Source organism: Acomys minous (genome assembly GCF_964271855.1).
Source record: "Acomys minous genome assembly, chromosome: 3".
Classification (NCBI taxonomy): Eukaryota; Metazoa; Chordata; class Mammalia; order Rodentia; family Muridae; genus Acomys; species Acomys minous.
In genome coordinates, this window is record NC_140485.1 from 124,484,814 (window position 1) to 124,512,692 (window position 27,879).

General features: G+C 37.8%; 1 protein-coding gene across 6 annotated transcripts in view; it reads left to right on the forward strand.

Moving 5' to 3' along the window:
* Positions 1–27,879, forward strand: part of ADGRG6 (adhesion G protein-coupled receptor G6) — a 186,971-nt gene that overhangs the window by 122,347 nt on the left and 36,745 nt on the right. For 5 of the 6 annotated variants that reach the window (XM_084776096.1, XM_084776097.1, XM_084776099.1 and 2 more), the window contains 10 exons: positions 7,698–7,766; positions 9,877–9,960; positions 16,172–16,257; positions 18,006–18,058; positions 18,744–18,809; positions 22,172–22,314; positions 24,673–24,784; positions 25,771–25,826; positions 26,352–26,562; positions 27,365–27,536. In XM_084776096.1, the coding sequence (XP_084632222.1) occupies positions 7,698–7,766; positions 9,877–9,960; positions 16,172–16,257; positions 18,006–18,058; positions 18,744–18,809; positions 22,172–22,314; positions 24,673–24,784; positions 25,771–25,826; positions 26,352–26,562; positions 27,365–27,536 (1,052 nt within the window). The remainder of the gene's footprint in view (positions 1–7,697; positions 7,767–9,876; positions 9,961–16,171; positions 16,258–18,005; positions 18,059–18,743; positions 18,810–22,171; positions 22,315–24,672; positions 24,785–25,770; positions 25,827–26,351; positions 26,563–27,364; positions 27,537–27,879) is intronic. The other variant, XM_084776098.1, reaches the window with a different exon arrangement.

The window sequence follows — 27,879 nt, forward strand, 5'->3', positions numbered from 1 at the left end:
ACTTTATCTGTAACAACATTGGAAACAGCCGAATGTAAATTATTTAGGGAAGTGCTTACAGGTAACAAAAAGCATATTGAGGTAGACTTCTACTCATTATTCCTCATACCATACAAGTCAATTCTAGAGATAACTTTATTTTATTATAGGCCTGATTTAAACACCCACAAAAAAATGGTTCTGTTATCAATTTAAAGTACCATAACATGGATTCTCAGGTGTCAGTGACATAAATTTTAGTTAGATAGAGAGGCCTACTATCCAAAAGAGTTTTTATGTGACATTAGAGAAAATCTGATAGACCATAGTTTGGTAAAGTGAGAGGGCTTATGGCAGAGAACTTGCTTCATAAATAACATCTTATAGAAATACAGCATGCCTATAGATTTATGCACTGTAAGTGGCTGTAATTATGCTAACAGGGCCAAATTGTCTGATAGCATGGCCCACAACCTTAAAGTATTGGCTATCAATACCTGTAGGTCCTATCATCCTACAATATTTACTGTTAATCTTCATGAGCGCATTTACTAAGCCCCTAGAACAAAGCTTTCAAGGCATCCCAAGAGTTGCTGAAACTCACACTTTGAACAGCAGTGGAAAAGACTGTGTCCAGAGGTCACGAAGCCCTTAGGCTTGGGAGGTTCTGGTAGCCTCACCTGCATTCTTCACCTGAACTTGTCACATATTATGCTTTTCAATGTGACTTTGTTTCTAACACTCAAATATTAGAATATTAGATTTCACATAAAATGAATTATTTGGTTTTCTTTTCTTTTCTTGTCTTTTCTTTTCTTTCTTTCTTTCTTTCTTTCTTTCTTTTTTCAAGACAGGGTTTCTCTGTGTAGCCCTTTGCTGTCCTGGACCAGGCTGGCCTCAAACTCACAGCAATCTACTGGCCTCTGCCTCCCAAATGCTGGGATGAAAGACATGTGCCACAACCACCCGGCTTATTCGGTTTTCTTGACAAACACCAGTGCCTGGCTAGGATTTCTTCATGGATGATAGAGCTAGAGTGAAGTTGTGGCTATGCCTTTTGAGGAGGCCTTAAAGTTCACCTCAGCCTTTATCACACATGTAAACCCTACACACACACACATGCACACACAAACACACACACACACATACACACAGACAGACACACACATACCCTGGGTTGCTTTTTCTCTTTAGACTGACACTGGTTGGTATTTAAGTTTGAAGATCTAATTTAATCCACTCCTTTTTCTAAATAGAGAGGGATATAACAGACCAGTTGTTGAGGTGGTTAATTTGCTAATATATACATCATCAATTTCTACCTGGAAACTTCACCCTTTTTTACATTTTTAATTAATTAATGCTATCTTAATTGGCAAAATTGCATGTATTTATGTTGTATGTCTCAGTAGATGGTTTGTTATATAAACTGTGAAATGCCTAACCAAGCTAATAGCTCATACTTAGACATGTATTCATAGAGAGCAAACTTTGAATCTTTAGCAATTCCCTTTTAGTGTTTTGCAATCAGGGGAAGGAACACAGAGAATGGTGACATTGTCAGTCTTTTCTGAGCAAGTTTGAGCGCACACTACATTACTTGCAACTGCAACTGTTAGGTAGTGCAATAGATCCTCTAAATTCACTACTCCTGGGATTGTAGTCTTTGGTTGATAATGTCCAGTCCCTGTGACCTACCTTCTGCCCTCCAGCCCCTGTGAATCACCAATTTACTCTATTTCTATTTCTATGATTTCAACTTCTTGGGATTCCACACATACATGAGATCATGAATTCCTTCTATTTTCCTAAACACAGGCCCCGAGGGTCTCATCCTAAAGTCCGACTACTACCAGAATGCACCAAATGTGTGCTCCCACGACTTAGACATCTGTAAGTCTGCAAAATGATTTCATCGTAAGACCAGCCCATTCTTACACACTCAATACATTTGATTTTCATTAACTTTATAGCAGTCATCTTTGACATTCCAGGGTGACACTACCCCCACAGCTCAACCGTGTACACCCAGAAGGCTTGCCATGTATGTTAGAGGATTGTGGGAGAAGGAATTTCCTGCTGCTTAATCATCAGCCTGGGGCTGAAGAATCCAAGTCACTTATTAACTGACAGGAAATACCTGTACCTAAGATTGCATCTTGGCCTTGCTGGTTAAGCAAAACTTCAATAATCCAGAAAATAAAGTATGCTCTATTAACATTTTAGCCTCCCTTTCGTCCCCCCAGAAAACATTGTGATTGCTGTTTAGGGTCATCATAATTGCACAAGCTTTCAGCGCATACAGTAACCAATGGGAGCATGCAGTCTCATTCCTTGCATTCCAGTAGACTGGCAATGCCTGCCAAGTATTGACTATTCTCGTATCCACTTGTGGTAGAAAATGAGTACGTTTTCCATCTGTGTGTTACTGGATAAATTATATAAAGTGAAAGTAAGGGTACCCCTTACTTTTACAGAGTACATTTAATATATAAATATGTTGCCACTTATATCACGTTTAAATATAAAACTAATGTCATTAATAACTCTTACAACAATTTTATACTCACACTATTTTGTTTTCCTATATTTTAAGTATTGTAGAATTATCTCTGAATCAAACATTTTTAGTTGGTTTGTCTTTCTAAAAACTACAGTAAATCTTGTCATTTCTTTCCTGATATAAATATTGTATCTTTCCTTATGCAAATATTGCATTATCAATAGTTCTTTTTAAATGATATAGCATTTTATTTTTCTTAAAATAATTTTCAAATAGTTTTATGACCTTCAGGAAAGATCATTTCCTTTTCTGACCCTCTAATTATAGGTACAAGTATTTGCCTGTGTTATGATTACAGTTTAGACATTGGCTAATGCCCACCAATTTTCACAAAGAGCAGACAGTACTTTCTCTGCTGGTTTTATTTATTTAACTGATTACTGCTCTTTCCTGAGGAGTGGTATAGTATAACTCAACGAACAGTCTACACAAATTACATTTATTTATCCGGGATTTCTTAAGCACTTCCATGTCTTAGTCACTGTGGGTGTAGAGATAAGATATAAGATGTAAGTACCCAACATTTTTTTTGTTATTCTTTTCTAGAAATTTATGGAGTTTTAAATGGACTTTAGTTCTCAAATCTAAAATTTTTCTCCTGACTACTAAGGCCCAATCACTCTCTAATTTCAATCCTCTCATAATTAACTATGTAATAAATCATAGTCCTGACTTTCACAGTTCTAAAATTCAATTTCTGGTCCTTAGTTTCATGCACAACACATTACTGAGTTCACCATTGTTAGATTATTAGATCACTTTTAACTGAAAATATAATTGCTTTATCATGACAACCATTATTCTTTGAGGGTGTTCAAACTTATTAGGAACATAGGTGATCTTCAATAATGATGATGGTGGTGGTGGTGGTGGTGGTGGTGGTGGTGGTGATGTCATAAAAGAAGACTGGAGGGATGGTAAAGGACCTGAGTTTGGATACTGGCACTGACCTAAATATCTTTTAATGATATGTCTGTAACCTCAGTGGTGGAGAGGCAAGGCCAGGGCCTCCCTAGGGAACACTAACTAGGTAGTGTAGTGGAATCAGTGAGTTCCAGGTTGAATATGAGACTTGTCATCAAGGGATAACATGAAGAGTGACTGAGGAAGACATCTGCCATCAACTTCTGCATCTCTATACATATATACACATAGTCATACAAACATGTATATACACCAACATACACACACAACATAATAAAAAAAGAAAATGTGCCAGGCAGTGGTGGTACCCAGCTTTAATCCCAGCACTTGGGAGGCAGAGACAGACGGATCGCTGAGAGTTCCAGGCCGGCCTGGTCTACAAAATTAGTCCAGTACAGCCAAGGCTCTACAGAGAAACCCTGTCTTGAAAAAAATAAAAAAAGAAAAGAATAGAAAAATGTAAAATAGAAATTATAAAATAATCTTATGATTTATTTATTTATGAAAAATTATAAAATTTATCTTAGTAACATCAACAAAGGGAAATTTGAAAAACACGTTCTTTCCGAATATTTTACAACCTATTGTTCTATTATTAAAATTATTAATGACGACAGGAGACGATCTGCTGGCTACACATCAGTTCCTTCTAGCACAACCTGTGTAAATAATAGTGACTCCTTTCAACAGTATAGATGGGAAGAGAAAAGTAGAAAGGGAAGTCTGAAGACTTAGTGGCTTTTTACCAACTGCCTGTTTTTCTTATTCAAGACAAGATCCCTAACTGATGCTGGTCTGAAATTCCCTATATACCAAAAATGAGCTTGATGTGATCCTCCTATGCCCCCCTCTCAAGTGCTAGGATGTGTGCCACTATGCCACTTTTATGCAGTAGGTCTGGAACCCAAGGCATCATGGGTTCTGGGCAGGCACTTTACCCACTGACCTGTACCCATTCCTAGCTCCTCATGTTCAAGATTTCTTTTCTTCAATGAATAAAACATGACTCTAAATTTCTCTGTTTTAAGTTTTAAATATCTTTGAGAAGACTGAAGAACTAGAAAACACAAAGATCCCATAAGCACCATTGACGCTTGGTCATTGTCCCCAAAGAAGGATTCATCTCTTCTTTCACAGTTTCCCAATTTGTACATCTTTAAGCCTAGAAAACTGTGTAACAAAAGTGCCACTGAGTATAAATGAAGAGTTCGCGTGTGTTTGGAGTATTTCTTGATTTATTTGAGGTGACATCTTGCTATGTTCACCGAGCTAGCCTTGAACTTGGGGCTCAACTGATGCATCTGCTTCAACCTCCCAGGGGTCTAAGAGTACAAATTTCACCATAGTCGGCAGGATTTGCTTTTTGTGTTTCATCTATTTGTTTACCCAGCCCCACATATTTATAATGTGAGATTTCCTTTACCAGCTCAATCTCCTTCTAATTAAATTATATCATTTATTTTCTTGCCATTTTCACCTAAAAAAAAAAAAAGTCAAGTGTAATTTCTGTTGCTCCATGAGATCATAATACAATGGTATCTACTCAATATTTATACAACACTAGCAACTTGATAAACTTGCCCTTCCCCTAAAAAGAATAATTAATTAAAATATTCAGAAGCAAATGTTTACAATTTTCCCTGAAAGGAAGCCACAGATTGAAAAGTATACAGTGAATCTGATAAAATGGTCAAAATCTTGTTTTAAATCATAGCTCTTCTGACGTTTTCCCTTATTCCCACCTCTGAGCTCCTAGACACACTACAGTGGAAATGGAGTTAGCCCAAGAACTTCTTTCCCACAACATTGTCCCTTATCTCTCTTTGTCTTGGAGAGATAGCGTATCAGTTCCAGAAGCCTCTAAGGAGCCCTTGACTGCCAGCATTGTGTGTAATCTGAGAACTACAGAAACCCCATCCAAGGGTCTCCACTGGGCTGGGTTACAATGGCTGCGATTTCTCCAGTCACATGAGTCTGATAGCCTTGTTAGTTTTCAGAAGTCCTTTCTAAACTGTGAGTGCCTGTAGAAACGAGGTCCTGAAAAGAGTGGACATGCACAAGGGGCAGAAAGCTCCGAAGATAAGGTTCTCCCTCTATCTCCACCCTCCCTCCACTTGGCCACATCACATGCCTTTCCCAGGGTACAAACTTGCTTAGGTTTTCAGCCTTCAAACCCCCCCCCTCCCTATCTCTGCTTCCTCACACAGCCAGGCTTCCTCCCGTTGCATTCACTCTCCAAACCTCTGCAGTCTGAGTTTCATGGTTCCCACGAGACTGACACTGAGTTCCTGTACAGTGGAGTTAAAGGTCTTTTCAGTGTTTATCACTTCAACCTTTCAGTTCGACTCGTTGTTGCCACACCCTCCGTTCAACTTTCCTTTCTTCAATTCTGCGAAGCCACCTTGACCAAGAGCTGTTTTTATCTCCCCAGATCTCTGCAGTGGAAACCTAAATATAGCAATATCTATAAAGTTTAACCCCATTGTCTTCTCAAACCTGTATTCTTCCATTTATGATGTCATCATGCCCAGTGTCTCAAGTTGGAAACCAGCAAATTGTCCTCTAGGCCTTGCTTTCTCTTCCTCTTTCCAATTAGTCACTAAATCTGGCACAATCTGTCTTCATATTTCTTTTGTTGGTCTCTTCTAGTGCATCTTCTTCACACTCATGGTGTTGGGCTTGAATGATTAATATTATTTTACCTTCTTGCATCTCCCCACATTAAAAAAAAAAGTTTTCAAAAGATAGTCTGTGGCTTCACCAAGTGCCCCTTTATTTATTCCAGTTGCTTTTAAAAAAAAAAAAGAGTCCAGTCCTTTAGCTGTCAATCATAATGCACTCAGTAATTTATTTCTTGAAGCTTGAGCATGCATCTTTACTGTGTATGGGATTCAGCACTGGGAGAGAGCCTTAGTGGTCCTACTCTTGTGTTCCAGAAGGCCTTCCACAGGCTGCACTGACACGTATCAGATCATATGCACAAGTCTCTGTAATTACTCTACTCCAGTGCTGCCATGCGTACATGCTGACAGACCTCTTCAGTGCCTCATAGGCACATGTTTCAGAAATCCTGTCTGGTGGCCTCAGAGCTCTCGAAACCTGGATGCTGGACTTCCTGTTCAATCTTTTCATCAAGCTGCTGTCACTGCTTCCTGTGGCCCTTGGGCCCATGTTACAGTGAGGTCAGCCTGCACTGGTGCCTCTCTGAGAGTAGGCACAGGAGCCAGCATTTTTCTGTCCTCCACACCTTATAAGCTATAAGCAAAATGTCTGTGTTTGTTGCGGAAACCCATGTAGTTTTTTTTTTTTTGCCAGCAAATGTCACATGATAGACCTGCCTGTAGGACAGCTGGCCATTTCATTTCTGCTGTACCACAATTCTTTCCATGAGCATGTGGCATCCAAGAAAGAGGAAACCATGCCTTTCTACATGCCGTTGAGATTTTCTGCTTGTATAGATATTTTACCTAACTAGACACACTTTGCGAGTTCATGTACCTGCTCTGCCTTCACATAGTATCCCCATGAGAAAAGTGGGCAAATGTTTAAAGATTGGAGTGAATTCACCATGACACTAATGTCTTTCATCATATTGTGTATATGTTTAATATATTATACTTATGTATATAATGTTGAATTAATTTTTATGTCTGTATTAAAATGCCATATCGTTTGAAATGAGTTCAGGCCATACTCAGTACAGGAAAATTTAGAGCAACAGAGACATCTAATGTTTTTACTAGAAAAATCAGCTCAGTGTTTGTTTCATGTTGAAGAGGAGTCATTGAAAGCCTGAAGTTAAAAGAAGGAAGACTGACTTGAAACCACAGAAAGGTATTTCTGGGATTGCAGAGTACAGACCCAAACCAAGAAACCTGTAACTTATGAGTAATCCATATTATCTGATCTTTTTTTAAAATGTACCCTGAGTGTTTATATTTATTCAAAAAGGCTCCAAATATTTTAGACAAACTTCCATTTCATGTGTGAATGGCTGAAACACTGAGCTCAAGATCTCGAAGTGGGGATCTCAGTTCTACAATTTTGCAGTTCAGGAAAAGTAAGGCACAGTCACATTAAAAGACATTTTCATGTCGGAGTCTTGTCAGTAGTTTCACTGAGGGCTGTTCCTGCTTTCCCAATTACATGTTTCAAAATATTACTTTTTGGATATTATCAGCAAATCACAAGTTAAGTTTGCATATGCTTCTGTGTTGACCTGTGTTGACAGGTTCCTACCTGATCCCGCTCCCCACAGCAGAGCTGGCGAACTGTTCACATCTGGGGACTCTTTGTCAAGGTAGGAGCTGACATCTGAATCCTTTTGTGTTCTTAGACCTGCTGTTTGGGGGTGTTGTGATTGTCGCCACTTTGGTTTTTATCTTAATTTTCACCTAGAAACCAAGAAAGAGCAAAACAGAAGTTCTGGGTATGTCTCAGCTGTGTGAGTGTACAGTACCAGTGTGTGTGCACAAATAATGTGCTGTCGGGACTTATTGGTCACATTGGCCACATTTCCATAAAGCTTGAGTTTTCTAAATGTGAATGGTTATATGCTGCTCAACAAGAGTTGATTTTATCTCTCCCCATAGTCTTTCTAAAGCGTATTACAGGCATCTTGGATATGCAATCAAGTAGTACTTTGAAGAAATACTCCTATCTATAAACTGAGGTGGAAGCTTACATTGAATATTTAGATAAGATTTGAAGGAGAGGCCATGAGGCAATATATGCTTTATATATATAAAACTTAAGTCTTAAGATTAAAGATGGTTAAAGTAATCTAATGTTAATATCACCTGTGTTAATATTTGATGCTTAATGATTATATTTGAATAAAATTGTTTTATATACTAAGTAGTTGCATGCTAATAATATAATTGTGTATGTATGTAAAATATGTTGCCTTAAAGTTAATTATTTTTCCTTCTAATTTTTCATGACCTGTTTTCATCCATGGTCATATGAAATGACTCTTAAAAAGTAACATTTTCTATGTTCTACATGAAAACCATGGGTTTCCTTTTCCATAAAATGTGGCTTTGTTAAGAGGTTCATGGCACAAAGGTGACAGATGAGCAGTAAGATCAAGGTAGACAGAGCAAGGAGGAAACTCACTATTTTTGGATTTCCCTTTTAAGATACATGAATATTATTCCCAATCAATTCCCCATGAAAAATTAATTTTCTTCTTTCTAAGAACTTCATACAATTATGACATAGTTATATAAAATAGAACAGAAGAACTGTGACCTGAGGTTTCCAAAAACTCAATATTTCTTATTATTTTAATATAAGTACTCATTCCATGGACCAAAATACTCATTCCATGGACCAAAGGACCAAAAACTCAGCTTTCTCTTCCTTTGTTCCCTGTTTTTTACTTAATGAATAAAATCATTTTCACCATGTATTTGCACTAAGATGAGCACAATTGTTCAGAATTTTAAAAAATCCAAATGATTTCCACCCCTAAATTTTTATATTATTCTGGAATGGAAAATTATTATAGTTGCATACATTTTTGTATCAAGGAGTTCAGCATTTTTTTTCTGGTACCTTCCTTCATTTTATTCTTAAGTAAAATTTAATTTAAAAGATATAATAGTCATTGTACACATTACTGTCTGTGCTCTTAACACAAATGTGCCCATAAGATAAACTGAAAGACAGTTATGTGCTCGGTTAATTTTATTTCTACAGAGGCATAATGATCCGTGAGAAAGAATCCACGGAAGCATTGCAGAAGGGTGTCTTGTTTGGGACCTTTAAAGTACCATGTGCACTCTTCAGACACAGGGCTTAGAAAATAGCTCCCCTTTAAGGGATATCTTTGTGGAATACCTCAATCAGCATTTGTGAAGCTTCTGGGGCCTCAAAATGATTGGTTTAGTCCATGTCCACCATCTCCTTGCTTTTTTCTTTTACATCCATCTTTTCAAGTAGAGAAATGCGTTACCTTGGTATTGTATTTCTCTAGTCTCCATATCAGTCCAGGCTGACTCAGTTTGGAAAACTTCTAAGGTATAAATCTATTCACGTTGCCTGTGTTTTAACTTTCTTTAAACAGTCTCTGGGATCTTGTTCCTGGAAAGAGATGGTAATTTCCCATATAATTACAAGCCTGTTGATAGCAGATGTGGGGATAGGATCCACATGTGTTTTTTTTCCCAGCTCCTCAGTGTCAGCTTTGTGCACTGTAGCACCAAAGCCATGCAAACTGACTGTTAGTGTACCGTAGAAATCCTTGCTTCATTTTATGCATTGTAAGCATTTAGTCTATTGCATTAATAGCATGAAGTAGTTTCAACTCTCCTATGCATTTTTCATATATTAGCTGTAGATTGCTTAGCCATATTAACTGTTTTATGCATCTTGTAAAATTGCATCTTTCTCATCTTTATTACCAGCTACTGTAAACCCTCCTAGTACTACATCACCCACTGTCACCACTAATATACCTGTTACTAACAGAATCCATAAACCAAAGAATGGTAAGATTCACTTGGTAAGATGCTATGTGTAGTATGTCTAGTGTATGCAAAATTGTATTCTGAGGGTGGTAATATAGAATGTTCGAGCAACATTCTATGTCTGGAGACGCGTGGTTTGTTTGTGCATTCGAAGACTGGTGAAGCAAACATCTTTTCTGTTTCTCGAGTCCCAACTGAACCAGTAGTTCCAAGCACTTCTTTTCTTCATCTTGAACTAAAACTTGGGTAATGGTGGTGGTGGCGCATGCCTTTAATCCCAGCACTTGGGAGACAGAGGCAGAAGCAGTCAGGTCTCTGTGAGTTCAAGGCCAGCCTGGTCTACAAAGCTAGTTCCAAGACAGCCAGGGCTACACAAAGAAACCTTGTCTAGAAACCACCCCTCCACCTTCAAAAGTTATTTAATTCAAAGGAATTAATTTTCATTAAAAATATATCTGAGAGAAAAAGAAGTTCTCTCTCTCTCTCTCTCTCTCTCTCTCTCTCTCTCTCTCTCTCTCTCTCTCTCCCTCTCTCTCTCTCCAAAATATTTATCTGATAGAAGCAGACCTATAAAAATGAATTGATTTTTTTGTGAAGATGTTTACTCCACATCATTTTGTGTGATGCTGCAAAAGGGTCTGGATCATCATACCTTCCATTGAAAACCACAGGTTATTTCAGTTTTGATTTACAAGTGTTTTCAATATACAATCATAAGCTAAATGTAAATTCATATTAGATTATTTCTGGATCACCAGGTTGTCCTAACCAGTATTTTGGATAATTTGTAAATACCATTTTATATAATATATATATACACACACATATATATGTGTGAGCCAAGCTTGTATGTGATTGTTTTTAATGTTTTTTCTTTTTTACACGTACATTTTTATAGTGTTTTTGACAAATTATTACAATCGAGAAACTGTTTGAGAAATAAGATTTCTCTGTTCTCTCCAAAGGACAGCAGGCTGGGCAGTAACAAAGATACCTGGGGAAATAGGTTTTAAAAGGATGTTATGGCAGTTTGGAAACCTGATTCTTGGCATATAATTTTTCATGGAAGTCATCTTTGTGCTTAAACACTTAAACATTTGTATCAGTGGCATGGCAATAGTTTGCACCTTTTTATCACTCCTTGAGGAGCACTGGTTAGGATGTGTTATCAGTCAAGTCTCCAGTCAGTTGTGAGGTAGTTTTGTTGTACTGAGGTTTAAATCCAAGGTTCCACATGCTAGGCAAGTTCCCTACCTCTGAGCTCCACTTGAAGCCCCAATTTTTGAATGATAAAACTTCAAGTAATTTCCAGGATTTCCTGACCTTTTTTTTCCCTCCATTTATATTTTTCTTATGTTTTTGGTTGTGAGCCTAGCCTTTAATGGCTGAGCCATCTTTCCAGCCCACATTTACATTTTTCTATTGGTACTAATCATACTATTCAAATGTACCAGTTATGTCTTTTAAGAAACCAGTAGAGGAGAAGCCAGATGACTCTGTTCTTTACAATTCTGCTACACATATGTGTCACATATATAGGCATTTGCAATGTAAAGTTCATGGTATCAGTTTCTTGTAATAAAGACAAATTCCCATCAAGTGACTGTCCCACTGCTTTCAACATAGTAATATTCTTACATACATGATACCAGAGGAAACGAGTTTTATAAAACCCAGTCTTTCAGCTTGTAAGGTCAAATCATCTGTAACGTATCACTATGCGTCCAAAAACCAGGGAAAAAAAAATAAGCCTACATAATTCCCTTTTATTTTCCCCTTATGGCTTCAGAGGTTACGTCAACTTCCTCTCTAAGGACATTTACATTGGAAGTATGGAATATTTTACATGAAACATAGATATAAATTTTAGTAGGGCATAAAGACATCGATTCAAGGAAGTGTTTATGGTTTTTCTGCTAGCTAAACCATGGAGATTTATGATTCCAGCACACAGCCCCTCCCAAGGAAACAGCAACAGCAGCTGAGGTTTCCAATGCACACTTCACATGGACTTCTGCCAGCAGATGAGAATATTATAATTCTAACTAAGCATTTCCCTCTTTGTCTGAGCACACAAAGAGCCTCTGTGGCCTTCTCCCTTCAGAGCTGGCACATCCTTTGCTGCCCAAGAACACAGACATGAGTGCTTCAGAGCCCTTGACTTGGTGGATTGGAGCTGCATTCATTTAATCATGCTGTTTCTGACACTCTTGAAGGGGGCCTTGTTCGGGCCATCCCTCTCTGCGTCATAACCTTCAATGGAGTTTCACCAAAGCAGGCAAATATTGGAGTCAGTCAAAATGGTTTATCTTGACCACATTCATAATGAGGAATCTACATCGAATGACAGCTATGCATAACATATAATTTTAACAGTCAAAATATAAAATGTGGTGAGAACTGCCTCAAAAACTTTGTGCTCCAATTATTTGTATCATTTTAAGTAGTTTTAATCATATACTTGAGGCATGTGTTTTTCTTGCATTTACTGACTTGCTCCTTTATCTGTATTTACATGGGATTTCACTATTATATAATGATACTATAACAACAGAAGTGAAAACTTAAACTAAAAACAATGCCACTGTGTTCCACAATTATCTTTTATACTCTACTAGACTTCTGAAGGCTTACAGCCTGACCTCTTCATTTTCTTTTCTAAAAAAGAAAAGCAACAAAGTATTACAGACAAAAGATATTCAAATAAGGTTTTCTCCTCTATCCTAACTTAAAATACTCGAGGGGAGATTATTTTCTCTGTAAATAAATCACATTTATCTCTCTTTAATGTCATTCACATAATATCAACAATTTTTTATTCTTTGAGAAGCTGGTACAGTAAACACTCCCAGGCTATCATCTGATATATTAGAAAATCTTATTTTCCCTTTTGCTAGTAAGGTAGGGACATCTGTCAAATAGATGATCTACCTTATCCAGTGCTTTTAGCTCTCACCTGTCAGAATTTTATTGAGTTCATCAGTAATAATCTATCAGTGGGGGAAGAGAGAGAGAGAACTAGATAGCCTGATGGTCAGAATTTCTACCTCACTATACCAATCAAATTGGTTCTAATTGTTGTGGAATATTTCTGTTTTCCTTTGCAAAGTTCTTTTCACCATTTTTAATAGACTTTGAACCCAAGAACTCATACTTTATACCAAAAGAGCCATTGTTTAGGTAGCTTTTCATAGTATTTCAAGATGTCATAGATACTCTAGGTATTCCCACAAATAAGGAATCTTTGCCCAGTTTCCTTGACCTTCCCCCCAAACGTCGCTGAAGTAATGATTATTTCCACTCCACATGAATTAGCACCAATGCTGCTACCCTGTGAACGCCTATGATGTTCAGCTAAGGAATTAGATCCATCCATCCTCATTACTGTTCTGAAAAATCCAGTCTACAAGTGCAAATTGCAACGTTCCTTCTAGATTCTCATATCTGGTTAGCCAGTCAAATAAGAAAGTTGCTTATCAGACATTTGTGGGTGTCCACCAGTCATTGCAGACTTACATGCCAGAGGTCTTAAACCAGTTGGGTGTATAGGGCTCTGCAGGTTGCTGTTCACATTGCCGTCGGCATTGCCGTTCATGTAACTGCCATAATTGCCTCATCACGACTTTGAAGGATAATGTGAACGCTAAAATGACATGTGAGTTGGATTTTACCTTGTCTCTTCGAATAAACACATTCAGTTTCATCATTTCAGTCTTATATTTTATAACTTTAATGATGATTTTTTTTATTCCTCAAGAAACTTGGATGGTTAACTGGAGAGAGACTTACAGTAGGGAGTACCACTTTAATACCACATCTGCAGTAGCTCTTTGAAGTCTTATATGGCTGGAAGAGTTACTAGATTGGAAAGTAGAGAGATATATATACTCATTGAGTCTGATTCTTTTTTTTTTCTTTCTTCTTTTAAATTCTATCATAGGTTCTTCTGGTGCATATGCTACTGTTAGGACAATACATACCTTGTTTGAGGTCATGAGGATGCATGCATACTTGTGGATGGCTTTAGTCCTAGAATATCCTTCCAGTTTTCTATTTGTAGGCAAGGACTTGCTGCTCCGATAACATAGGGGAGGCTATTTGTGTTTCTTAATAGCATTTCCCCCAGTGATAAAGTTTAAGCAAATTAATTCATCAAAAAAAAGATCTCTGTCACCAGACCACCACTAGGTTCTTTGATTCCTTTGGTTCTTCTCGGATGTAGCATAGAACTACCTATTGAATGCATAATGCAAAAGTTTTAAATAACTAACAAGTAGGTCTCCCTAAGTTTTGTGGGGTTTTTTTTTTTGGCTAAGTTTGCAATTCTAAAGTTCTCAAGTAGAGACAACTTGATAATTATTCATAACACAAAAGAATCTGCAATGCAGACACTAGTTTATTTCAGATATTAACCTATTTATATCTTTCAGGAACAGCACTAAAGAGTACTAAGCTTACCTGATGCTGACTGTTTTATTTTATGAAAACAGCAAACTGAAAATGAAGTGGGGCAGGAAGCATTTAAAACTGAAGCAAACTGGGTTAAATATTTGCATGCTTCCATTTCAGAAATGTCAGTGATGAAAATACTGACATTTTTACTGTTTTGTAACATTTTCAGTTTAAGTAATTACTTATATCTAGTGCTCCACCTAGTGGTAAATTTTGGACACTCAACAAGCCTCTGTAGCTGTTGGGATACTGGCACACTTGGACCTCTGCAGCTTGAGTATCCTTCAAGCCACTCAACAGGTCCATGTGTGATGAGATGAGACCTAGAGTGTAGGTTTTTAAATTTTTGAGTTATTACCATCTCATTTATATGTGTTCTAAATAGTTTCCATTCAGATCATGTTTTGAAGGAATATAAAAATTCACGATCATTAAAACAGAAGGAGTTTTAGACATTGAAATAACCTCATTTGTAGAAATTAAGCTCACCAGTCTTTGGGCTTATTTTTGCATATTTGCATAACTGTGTAAGAAGGAATAGATATATATTATTTCACATGAGAATCACAGGACTGAGATTTGCATTTTTGATATAGTTGGGACTTTCCAGACATATACTTGTATGTACTTTGTACTGCTGCCCCACAATTTTCATTGACTGCACTCCACAGCATTTTCTAATTATATATCTCTAGATATTTTATGCTTTTTACTTGACTTGTCTATACAGCATGGAGAAAGATGGCTAACAATGATAGCTACCAATTTCCCCATCTCTTTAACTTCTATTTTATAGTGGTAATTTTCCACTGGCTACTTTGCGTCATGTTCCCTGTGACACAGAGTTGGCGCCTATAGTCTATCCAACTCTTTCTTTCTTTCTTTCTTTCTTTCTTTCTTTCTTTCTTTCCTTCTTTCTTTTTTTGAGACAAGGTTTCCCTGTGTAGCCTTGGCTGTCCTGGATTCTCTTTGTAGACTAGGCTGGCTTCAAACTCACAGAGATCCACCTGCTCTACTTCCCCGAGTAGTGGGACTTATCAAGCCCTTTCTTGATGGGTTTATTTTTCATGAGCATGAGAAGTCTCAACACTTTAAAGAACCATTAAGAAAAGAAATAGAACCTTATTTTTAGAATATGGTTTTAAACTTTATAAAACCCATTAGACCAATTAGAAATCTACCTGTAAACATTAGTGTTCTCCTCTCTGCTTTGGTAAACGAGCTGTCCTTAGAAATGCAAATGAAAAAAATTTGGTCAACTCCAACCCAACACTTTAACTGGAACTGCATACTTCACTGAGCACTGAGGAGAGGGAGAGGAGGAAACAGGGAAGGGAGAAAAGACTTCCTGGAGAGGAGATATGTGATACCTGTCCAATTCCAGTGTAAATCTTGCCAACAATCTACTTAATGTTTCGGAGCTACCATTTCTAATCATATACAAAAAGCATAATTTGTTATTGTCAAAAATCAAACTTCACATGGAAACTGATCACTTTATCGTCCCTAGTTATCAGAGATCTATAGAAGTAAAAACTAGCTTGCAATTATTGTAACAGTCATAACCAAGTGATAATACAGAAGCAGTAAAGCATCCATAAGAGGAAACAAATCAAAAGCTACATCTTAGCAGTTGCAACAGTAATTTTAAGGACAAACTTGTCCCAAACTTTCTGTGCCTATATCTACTAAATCATATGAAATGATGTGATTATGAATTTGCATTGTTTGATTTCAGTATAAAGTATAACTAAGTGTTAATACTGTTTCCCATGTGCAGATGGAGTAATGTATAGAATATCTGTTGTGATTCACAACGACCTTAATCACCCTGAAGCAAAAGTACAGAGCAAGGTAGCGGAATGGGTAAGTCACTTAGTCCATTGACTTTAAGATTCTGAATGGAACCATAGATTTTATTACAGCACAAATAATGCTCATTATAAATAAGTGAACAGGGGCCTGGAGAAGTGGCTCAGTGGTCAAGAGTGCATACTGCTCTTCCAGACCATTCAGTTTCAGCTCTCAGCACCCACTTCTGTTGGCTCACAACTGCCTGCAACTCCATCTCCAGAAGATCTACTGCCCTCTTCTGGTCTGTGTGGGCACTGCACTCATGTGTACATTACCCTACCTACTCACCACCAAAGACATACATATAATTAAAAATAAAATCGAAAAAATTTACAAGGTATATGACTAGACAGAAACAAGGTCTTGTGTTTATGTACATAAAGAGACACAAAACTGAGCCTAAATCATCTTTATGGATAGAAACAGTAGTTATGTGCTCAGCTTCTCGATGGAGAGCAGGCCGTGGAAAGGGGTGCCTCCTTGCAAGCCATCTTCTTTCCACGACATTCTTTTTATTTGTTTTTACAGGCAGAATGATTTCTAAAAATAAAAGTATTTATTTTCAGTCTCAAGTCATGGATAATATTACTAATCATGAAGCTGAGTGCTAACCGGGAGGCTTGCACTAGACAGGGTGCAATTGTACACTTATATTCAATTCTGTGTGATTTGTATCCCAACACCACTGTCAGCTGAGGCTAAGCTTTATTAGCTTCCAAGATCTTTCCTTTGTGATTCAAACTTCCAAGGCAGTTGCTCGAAAACAGCAAGTATGAGTGATGTCCCCAAAGTCCATTACAGGCAGGCCATCTAACCTGAACACTCAAACTCTGATTGATTAGGTATGATAAACCAGTGAAGTCTATGCAAATATTCCAAATTCAGGGGAAAGAAATCAGAAACTTGAAATATTTTTGGGCCCAAGTACTAAATTTAGATGAAGCATAAACAACCTAATTATACACAGAATACTTATCGTTATTTTGTTAATATTTTCTAACATTTTCATTGCATTTTACTAATGTTTAGGAGAAAAAAATAAAGATGTGTATGAAGTATGACTTAAGCCCTGGGAGATGACCTGAAGATAACAGGATTTCGTATTAATGATCCTGGTTTGTTACTATGGGTTGGTCATTGCACTGTGGAACTTTACTGTTTATATGGAGACCCATTCCACTCTTAACCACATAAAGTTGACATAGTCCCCATGCCATTGGGCTTTATGAAAGACATATTTTTGTTTATACTCTTCCTTATAACTGCTGTTTTATTGAGATGGCAATTACAAAAATACATTTGACTTCAATACTTATTTAAATGTATACTAAGGAAAGTGTTAGTGGGGGTCGGGAGTCCTAGGAGAGTATTAGCTAGAGGGCAAATGACAGTATTTCCTCTACACTGGCATGAGTTCCTGGGCTACATCTGCTATTGATTAGCAGAGGATGCTGGAAAATATGTCTCCCCTCTCCAAACACCCATTTCTTCATAAATAAGAGGGTGGAGTTTGAGTGGTAGTGTCATATCTGCTTCATTGATTAATGTGAAGACTAAAAGGAGTGGCATTAATTGTGTTCTTGGCTAGCTGGTCCAGCAACCCTTTTCTTTATCTTTTGCTCCTGTGATTCTACAGCATTTTCCCCAAGATCTTGTTTTGTTTTGTTTTACCAATGACAGCTCATCTTTTGGAGGGAAGATAAACTTGACTCATAAAAAGAATGTTACGGAAACTCATTCTTTTCCATTGTGTCTTCCAGCTCAATTCAACCTTCCAGAACTGGAACTACACTGTTTATGTAGTTAATATAAGGTAAATGTAATTAATTATCTGAGGGATAGAAATGCTTAATTTATCATTCTTTCTGTCTCTGACTGTATCTGACTACCTGTGTAGATGGTTCCATGTGTATAACTGAATCAGTATATTCTGTGTTCTAATGTATCAGAATTAAAAACAGAAAGTCTGTTTATCTTTCCTTAGTATATAATACTGAGTAGGCATTGGAGGTGTCAAGCCAGTTACAAGACCACTTTCTCTACAAAATAAGATATCAACAATCTGTTTACAACCTCATTTTAAAAATATGAACTTTCATTATTTTTCTACTTAATTTTTTTCAGGAAATAATGTCCACACAGGCTCCTATGATCATGCTTTTATAATCTCATACTTAAACTTCAGAGATGTAATGGCACAGGAAAAAGACCAAGTTGTCCAGTAAGCTCAGGAGTTAGCTCACTCAACAAAGAGAAGCACGTTCTTTCTCGGAATGTCTTAGGGTCTGTGGTCTACTAAAATGCACTGTGGATCTCCATGAGAGTGCAAGTACCCAGTTATTTAGCTGTACAAAACTGGGCACCTCAGAACCCAAACTTGGGAGAAACTGTGTTAGAGTGTCCATCCCTTCTCCTTCTTTCACCTTCCCCAGCTTCGCTGCTGATGACTCAACACAGTGGATGAGCTTAATAATGGATGCGTGTGTCTGTCTTTACAGCTTTCACAAAGGCACAGGAGAGGACAGGATTAAAGTCAAGAGAGACACCATGGATGATGACAAAAGGTAATACCAAACAAAACTGGAAAATGTGGTGGTTTTTTTTTTTTCTCCTTGTTCATAACTTTAGCTGTCTAGAAGAAAAATGAATCAATGGTCAGAGAAAATGTTTTAGTTGCCTAGTACATTCAAATTATCTCCTCAGTGTGAATGCAAGTCACATTTTTCTCCTATTTGAAGCTGAAAGAGAAAGCAAGTGGCCTAGAAATGTAAGTGTATGAAAAAACCCTTGAGAGGCAGCATAATTAAAAGGGATGAGAGAGCAGGCCTACCATTAGTAGCTCATCAAAACCTATCACTCCCTATACAAAATTCCAAAATGACTTTCAAAGGAAGTAATTTTATGGTGGAAGGTAAAACTCTGGGGTGTATTGATAGCACCAGCATAGCATGTCCTGGGTTCTAGGCCAGGAACTACCCCAGCTACCTCTATTGTGAGTAATATTATAATTACACACATAAAAATATAGGCAATGGAGACAAATGATTGTAGCATCTGTAATCATCATTATTTTTAAGGTCCCCGTTTTTAGGTTTGTACTAAGATGATAACTTAACCACAGAGGTGATTTAATGGCTGCACCCAGCGTGCACCGGCAGTCAGCACACAAGGATAGATTGCTGCAAAATGAACAATTCAACCCTTGAGTGAAAAAAAAATAGTTGTCTTAGGGTTGTGTATCCTAGTTCCATAGAACTGTGAAGAAATCATTTGAAAGGCTAATGTTCTTAGAAACCTTGCTAGGTTTTAATATACAGATTTGGGGCTATGGAAATAGAACCATTGGGTGATGAGATGGTTCATTAGGTAAAGGTTCTTGGCTGCTAAGCCTGGTGACCTGGGTTTGGTCCTCAAAACTTACATGGTGGAAGAAGAAAACTGACTCCCAGAGCTGTCCTCTGACTTTCACTTGTGCTCTACAGAACACACACACACACACACACACACACACACACACACACACACACACACACACATACACACATACACACACACACACACACAACTCCAAAATATAATTAGATATTTTTTATTAAAAAAACTGAAAACACAGCCTTGAAGACTATGATAAATCACTATTATGAGAAAACACACATAAAATAATATCTGAGAGTTGACCAGATTATCATTTCCCCTTTCTATTTAATATTAGAAAAACAAATGTTTTAAACTGTGTCATATATATATATATATATATATATATATATATATATATATATATATATATTCAATAAACTGGATCACACTGCTTGATTTGGCTTTTATTCTGACATCATTCATTATGATCTAAAAACAGAGTAACATATTTCAAGATAGTAAATGATAGACTTTTCTCTTCTTCCTAGGAAAATGATCCTTTCCCATACCATGTTGTGTCCCAACAGTGGACCCAGGATCCTGTGGGTGCTTTATGTAGCATTTGGACAAACATAGCTTGGAGCGTAACCAGTAGTTGCCTCTTTAGGAACTGAGCACGCCATCAGTTTTCTCACAGAGGTTTATTCTATTACAGAGAACACTAAAAGCAGCCACAGTGGGTGTAGTCAGCATCTCAGAAGTTCTTGTGTGAAAGACATTTAAATAAATAAAATCTCAGTTTCCCAGTCTTTCAAGCCAGTGAATAATTTCACTCAAGATTATAGGGAACGTGAACAAATCCAGCTTGTGGGAAAATCCACTTAACTTACTTTTCCTTTGTTATAAATTCTCAGCATTGTCTGGTTTATAGCTTCCCCCTCTTTTAACAAGCCTATTCTCTGCTGTTCTTGTGCGCACTAACGAGGCTTTATAGTCTCTCTCCTAGTTTTCCTTCACACTGAAGTCTACTGGTTTCACATCCATTCTTTCCCCCATAAACTCTTCCTTTCAATTCAGTTTTGCAGCTCAAGCATCAGATAATGCTGTTGTGTTCCACTGCCGAGACAGTCGGGGCACCTGAAACCACAGGAGGGGTGGCTATGCCAACGATGAATGGCTGATGGCAAAAAGCGATAGGCCTGGACTCTTGTAGGACCATGGAGTAGTTTCTGTTTTCAGATGGGAAAGAGAACACAGATAAGGACTGTGAAAATGCAGGCTCACTCTTGAATGGCTGGGTTTGTGTATTGAATACACCCACAATACATCGGGATGTTGTCCTGGCCACAGCTGTGCAGTCTCAGGAAGTGAATTTTCTCAGCCGTGCTTTTCTTCCAACAGCCGTTTAATCAGAGGACACCTCATCATTTGCTATTTAGAAACTGATCAAGGGTTCACCCTCCACCATATGTTGACATCCATGCTTGCCTCTTGCTGAAATGCGTCTTATGTAGGACAAGTCAGCAACAGGATCATCTTAGAAGTAAAGATTTTGAGAGAAAAATCACACGTTGTTTCTGAGATTATTGGCTACTTAGAGCATTAAATCCATCTACTTCACCTAACCGTGAATAAGAATTATTTAACTTATTCTTTATTTTTTTAAGCACCAGAAATGTACTAGCTCTGTATTTACTTTTATTCTTACCAACACAATTTCATAAATAAAATGTGCTGTCCTCTGTACTTTGAGGTTACACCCTGCCTCTTCTCTTTGGCATGTGAATAGCAACCAATCTGGATAATAGAGTCATGTCTGCAATATTCTTCACTTCTCTTCAGAAGGTGGAGAAAATATAAATGCAGCACTCTTAGGTGAAACAGCAAAAAAAAAAAAAAAAAAAAAGAGATTTTTGCTATTGATGGAAACTGTGATTATGGCTCAGCTGTAAGTTCTGATGAGGGTTTTTAAATCTATCTCTTTGCTTCCTATAAAAGTGTTTTCAAAGTCACACATTCTAAAACTATTTGTAGTAGTGTACTAGCCAAACTGAGTTATCACTTTGCGTATTTATTTTACAAATTTTAAACATACAAAGAACTTGTAAAAGTTTCCACCTATGGGGCATGCTACATTTTTGTTAATAATACCAATTATAGTAATAATAACCACAATAACAATTTCAAGAGTCCAATCTACTGTTCAGTTTTATTTCCCCTGAAATTTTAAGGTTCGCATGTAGAGAAACGAAGCTGCTGTCCCCTTTTGAGTAGATGGTATAAGTATTCTTATCTAATATATGAACTATTGATATTAAATATTTAAATATTTCTGACAAAGCTAGGGTGCCACGACAAGATTCTAAAAAATATCTTGTCAAATCTGTTCCAGGTGAGGCAGTATGAATGCTTTAAGTTGTACCACAGAGGCCAAGACACCTTGGTTGATCTTCTCAGTCTCAAGGTGTCAGGGCTTCCCCGTTCTATTCACCCCTCACAAAGACAAAGAAACCAACCAGTCAGTCAGCAAACCCAGGAGCACCAGTTCTCTCTGACATCTGTTTTCTAGGTTGGTGCTATGGGCCCTTCTAGTCTACAATGCCACCAATAACGTCAACCTGGAAGGAGAGATGATCGAAAAGAAGCTGCTCACGAACAATGCATCGCTGGAGGACGGCCTGAGGCTGTACACAGTCGACGTGAAGCAGCTAGGTACGTGAGTTCAGAGCGCAAATTATTTACCACATTCAGAGTTAGCTAAGCGACACACAGAGTGTTCTTCTGTTATTTGTCTGTGTAAAGCATTTTTAAATGGTGAAGTTTGTTATATAGAAACTGTTCATAATGTGTAACATTGCATTAAAAAAAATCATTTCAATACCTTGGAATCTAAGGGAAGGAAAGAGGCAGGCTCTTTGTGTTTATCCTTTTTTTTTTTTCCCATCTAAAAGGAGCAAAGTAACGGAATAACCTTGACCTTCGTTACCTTCTACTTATGGGATTAAAAATCTGCATATATGCATTTACAAGAACCCTCATGAAATACCTAATGAAGATAAGCTCCATATTATAAAACATCTCATTTTATTGTGTTGTTTGCCCATTAATGATGTCATTTCCTTCACAGGAATGAGTCAGGAATCTTGAACCGAGAATCAGTTCTCAGCAGCACACCTTCCGCATCCTAAGTGTCATGATACACAGCCTGTACTTTCCTGAGCATCCATGCCCTTTTTATAGCTAGATCATGTGAATGCACGCTTAATGGTTTACAAAAAATGTTTAAAACTATGCACAGCAAGAGTACTTGCTCCGATGGCTCTGATGTTATTCTGTGAATACTGCTATATTCTAATCAGAGACTTTAGTAGGAATTGGGACAAAAGAAGGATGTTCTGCTTTGCTCCTGTGCACCTAGGAAGCTGCAGTGAGGGTGTGGGTTCTGTTCCCCCTGAAAACTTGCAAACAACCAAGGCCAGATCTAAGTGCGATAAATCCCCACTTCTGCGAGCACCTGCATTTTCTAAACTGTGTTGACATGCAGTTACAGAGACCCCCTGGAGAGGAGGATGAGCATAAATAGCAGCCAGAGTAGTGAGGATTCCCCTAAACAGTTTCTGGGGCTTTGAGAAAGTGCATGCCTTTTCACAAGCAGGGCTTCCAGAAGGGAGCAAGAGCTCTGATTTCCTGCACAAGGATCTTTACAAAGCAGCATTATGACAAATGGCAAGCAAGGTGTGACCACAGAACCCTGAGGGACCAGGCCCATCTGTTCTCAAAGGCTAGACAATCTTAGGACAGCCTCCTGTGCGTACCTGGATATGTAATTTATACTAGTTATTTGACATTGTTTTATATGGTTCTCTACAAGTGACTCTGTGAAGAAAGGTTTGTGGCATTTGAAAACAAAAGCTTAAAACCTCCCAAGGCATGCCTGTAATCGCAGCACTCAGGGAGGTGGATCTCTGTGATTTTGAGGTCTATAAAGTATGTCCAGGACAGCCAAGGATACATAGAGAAACCCTGCCTCAAAAATCCAAATTCAAAACAAAAACAAAAACTAGAGAAAAGCCACCAAAACTCAAAGGGCGGACTGGAAAAGTCATTTGAATTTTCAATTGGTACCTATAATACTGGTTCTCAGAAAGACTCACTGTGTTTTCAGTACTTAGAAGATTTTACTGTGGTGGCTGGTATCTTGTTGTGGCTTTGACATTTTCAAATGATAAAATCTGAATCATATATATATATATATATATATATGATTACAATGACCTAGAGTAGTGGTTCTCAACCTTCCTAATGTCATGAGCCTTTAATGCAGTTCCTCATGTTGTGGAGACGCCCCGCCCCCAGCAAACATTTTGTTGCTACTTCATAACTATAATGTCATTACTGTTAGGAACCACATTGTAAATATCTCATATGCAACCCTTGTGAAGGGGTCCTTCAACCCTAAAGGACTCATGACCCACAAGTTGAGAACCACCTGTGGAAAAGTTTGACAATGAAAGAAGAAGATAAAACAGATAAAGCTGGCTTGTGTGAACTTCCTTGGTTTTTCTTTTTCAGTAAGCATGTTGGAAGTGTGCACTGCAAGAACTGCTAGTAAATAATCCATAGAATGTTCTATAAACAATGAATCACTGCTTATGGCTTATCAATGAAGTCATTTATACACACACATTTTGATCCCCTCCCCTATTTAAAAATGATTGCACTACATTTCGAAAGTTTCAAGTTTGTTCTCAATTCCTATCATTTTTATTCTCTGGGTCAAACTCATTTACTAATATCCTGTTAATAATTTATATGAATGATCATGTACGTTTCATTATTACGCTATGTTCTTTTATTCAAAAATGGTTTTGTAAGATATAATAATTCTTTGTCTGAAGCATATGTTTATTCTTCCTAATTAAAAAAAAACCTAGGTATAAAACCCTAGTTATTTTAGCAATATATAAATAGTTACTGAATTCCCAGAGCTATAACTGGTTTTCATCCTACACCTTTAACTTCAGAAAATTAAGGGCTTGTCTATCTCATGTTGGCTCTTATTTCTCCTAGGTATGTGCAGCGCCTTGGAGGATCCAGAGGGCGTTAGCTGGCCAGCAAGCTTACCTTCTGTCTACAAACGACCATGTCCAAACAAGCCTGGCTTTTTTATGACACGGACATGGTAATTCTTTCTTTGACCTGCAAACCACTTGTCTAAGCTTACTGTCTATCACAGCAGTACTCACTCGTTGTGTTGATTGGAGAAGGAGGGCAGAAGTCACACCCTCATGGGCAGATAGAGATGAGGAAAGAACATTACCTACAAGGCTCCTTTCCTCTGAGTGGTGAAGTAATCGAGCTCAGAGCCCCAAGACTGAGGAAGCTGGAAAGCAAAGTGTGGCTCCAGAGCAAAGGAGCCTGTAGCTAACTTGATCTCAGAACATGCATCAAAAACCTCTATGAATTCCTAATCATTTGAGGAAGAGAGAATTGGCAAAGGAGAATAAAGACAAGACTCAGGTTGAGCAGCCTGTTGACATGGGCTGCTGAGACAGGAATTCCCTGTGTGACTAATAAACCTTAGATGAGACAGTTGCAAGAGAAGGCCAAACCACCCTGGTGTGCTCCACCCTCTGCCTGGAGCCCCATTAGTTCTATGGGAAAGAATTCAGGAACAGAAAGTGCCCAAGTGTGAGTCCTCTGCATCAAGGGCTGTGTGTGACACTTGGTGCGGAGGAGAGTCAAGTGCTGCGAGATTTATGGACTCGAGTTTAAAACATTGCCCTACCTCTTCCTGGCTCGAGGTCTTGGGAAAATTCCTTGGCTTCTCTAAAATGCATTTCCTCTTTCATAACATGGATTGAAATCTGCTTTTCAGAGTTATGTGAAATAAAAATTTTGAGTTTTCCAGTAAAGGCCTTAAAGGAGCACTTGACAGTGTATGTGAGGTCAGGATGCAGGATGTAGTGGGTGCTTCCCTTGCAGAGTAGGAGCTACTGGCTGGCTTTCCAATAAGAAATTTTAGCATCATTTCTTAGTATTCTTTTCAAAGGGAACTTAGCTCGATTTCAAGCCAAGTCCTGCAACTTATGAATTGCTTTTTGCTAACTTTAATTTCACTAGTGCCACATATTTAAATACCACCTTCTTGTTTGGTAATTCCTGCAGCCTTTCTAATGCAACGTCAACCTTCTGGAGCCCCGTTGATGCCTCCAACTGTTCAAGTAAGTTCAATCTGTCTTCCCATCCCAAAGACAAAGCGAAATGACCTTGCCATTGTCAAGGCTTTATGTTTTTCGGACGTGATATTCTGCCATGTGATAGTACCACAATATTGAAACTCATGCAAATGAATCTTTCTCATATCTTAGTAACAAAATATACTTTTCTACATATTAACTTTGTGTCACAGGCATAACCTAGAGAAACACAAATGATAAGAAGATTGTATAGAGGATTTAAAAGCAATGTGCAAATTGCTATTTCTATCAATGTCTTTCATATTTCTGTATTGTTTTTAAAGTAGAAAACATGTACTTAATGATTTCAAGGGAACAGTGATCTCTCTAAGTCATTTGTACCATACTTAAGAAATTTACCTCTCTGTGTAAAGAAATGTTACCTTATAAGGATGGGTGAGGGGTATGCATGGAACCCCCACTTCCTGAAGCTATATAATAAACTGTTCATACTGTCTGTTTCTAGAAATGTCCAGGCTAGCTTTATGCTGTTTGTTTCCCTTCTTTTAGGACAATCAAACGAAGTGGCCAATGAGATATTAGACTTAACTGGTGATGGGCAGAACCTAACCTCAGCCAATATTAACAGCATTGTAGAACAGGTCAAAAGGATCGTGAACAAAGAAGAAAATATTGACATAACGCTTGGCTCCACCCTAATGAATATATTTTCTAATATCTTAAGCAGTTCGGATAGTGATTTGCTTGAGTCTTCTACTGAGTAAGTAGCTTTCCCACCTTGAAGAGCTAAACTGGATCAGTGTGTTGTGAGAGCACTGCTCCTTTCTGACTGCATTGTGCTCACACTCCATAACTCACAACTCTAGAAGATGCACAAGCATTTCCCACAGTCATTTACAAAGTAAGCTCTAAAGGTCTCTATTTTAGAAGTATAATTTACAGAGTGATTGGTTTTCATCTGGTATAAAGAGTCTCTCCCCAAGCATACCCTGTCCAGTGTAATATATTTGCATTCTAAAAATTTTGTTGTCCAAGGTTATCATGACATGGCCACAATAAGTCTGCCACTCTAGACAGCTGTGTTACAGCTATGTGAGCTTCTAAAATGAGAGTGCCTCAGATACATGCAGTTACATTTCTTTATTTTATTATTCCACTTGTTATTAATATTAGGGTCATTAATTTCTTCGTTTTCTTCCTTTAAGTAATATGTCTTTGAAAAAATATATTTATTAATGTGCCCTCTAGGTTATTTTATCTTTATAGTGTTATTTGAAAACATTCTGTCAATATCTTTTGGTTTCTTAGTTATTTGAGGAAAACAAAACTCATGCCTGGTGACTTAGCTGCTATTGCCCTTAGGACAGTACAGTTTTCTTGAGGTGGAATCAGTTACTGTGATTCTGTGTCTCAGCTGGTAGCACTGGGGTTTGGGATGCTTTACGGCTCTATGCACTAAGATCAGAGAACTCAAAGATAGTTTCTTTATTAGTATTTTGTCTTGGTATCAAGTCCTTAACACACAGTATAACCTAACAGTGATGTCATTTTCATTTCTTCAGAGCTCTAAAAACAATTGATGAGCTAGCCTTCAAAATAGACCTGAATAGTACCCCTCGCGTGAATATTGAGACACAGAATTTGGCTCTTGGAGTCTCATCCCTGATCCCAGGAGTGAACGCACCTTCAAATTTTAGCATTGGTCTTCCGAGCAATAATGAATCATACTTCCAGGTAAAAAGCCCATGTTTGTTTTAGTTTTAACTAACTAGTGAGAAAGAGAACGAGCTCCTTAATATTAGATACCTCAAGAGAGTCTTGATCCTAGAGACTGTAGGCAGATCTGAATGTTGGCTAAAATGGCTCCAGCATCCTCAGGTCCAGTAGAAGCACGGAGAACATATGGCCCATAACCTAGACCAATGAAGGGCACCTTCTAAACACTAGCACTGGAGTAGAGACCACCATGTTGGAAGTATGGGCTGGGAACCAGTTTAAAGAGATTAAAAAGTCTTATTAAAGACCTTCAGATGAGAAGAGGTATGGGAGAAGCCTGCTCTGTGCCATTGCTTCTCAA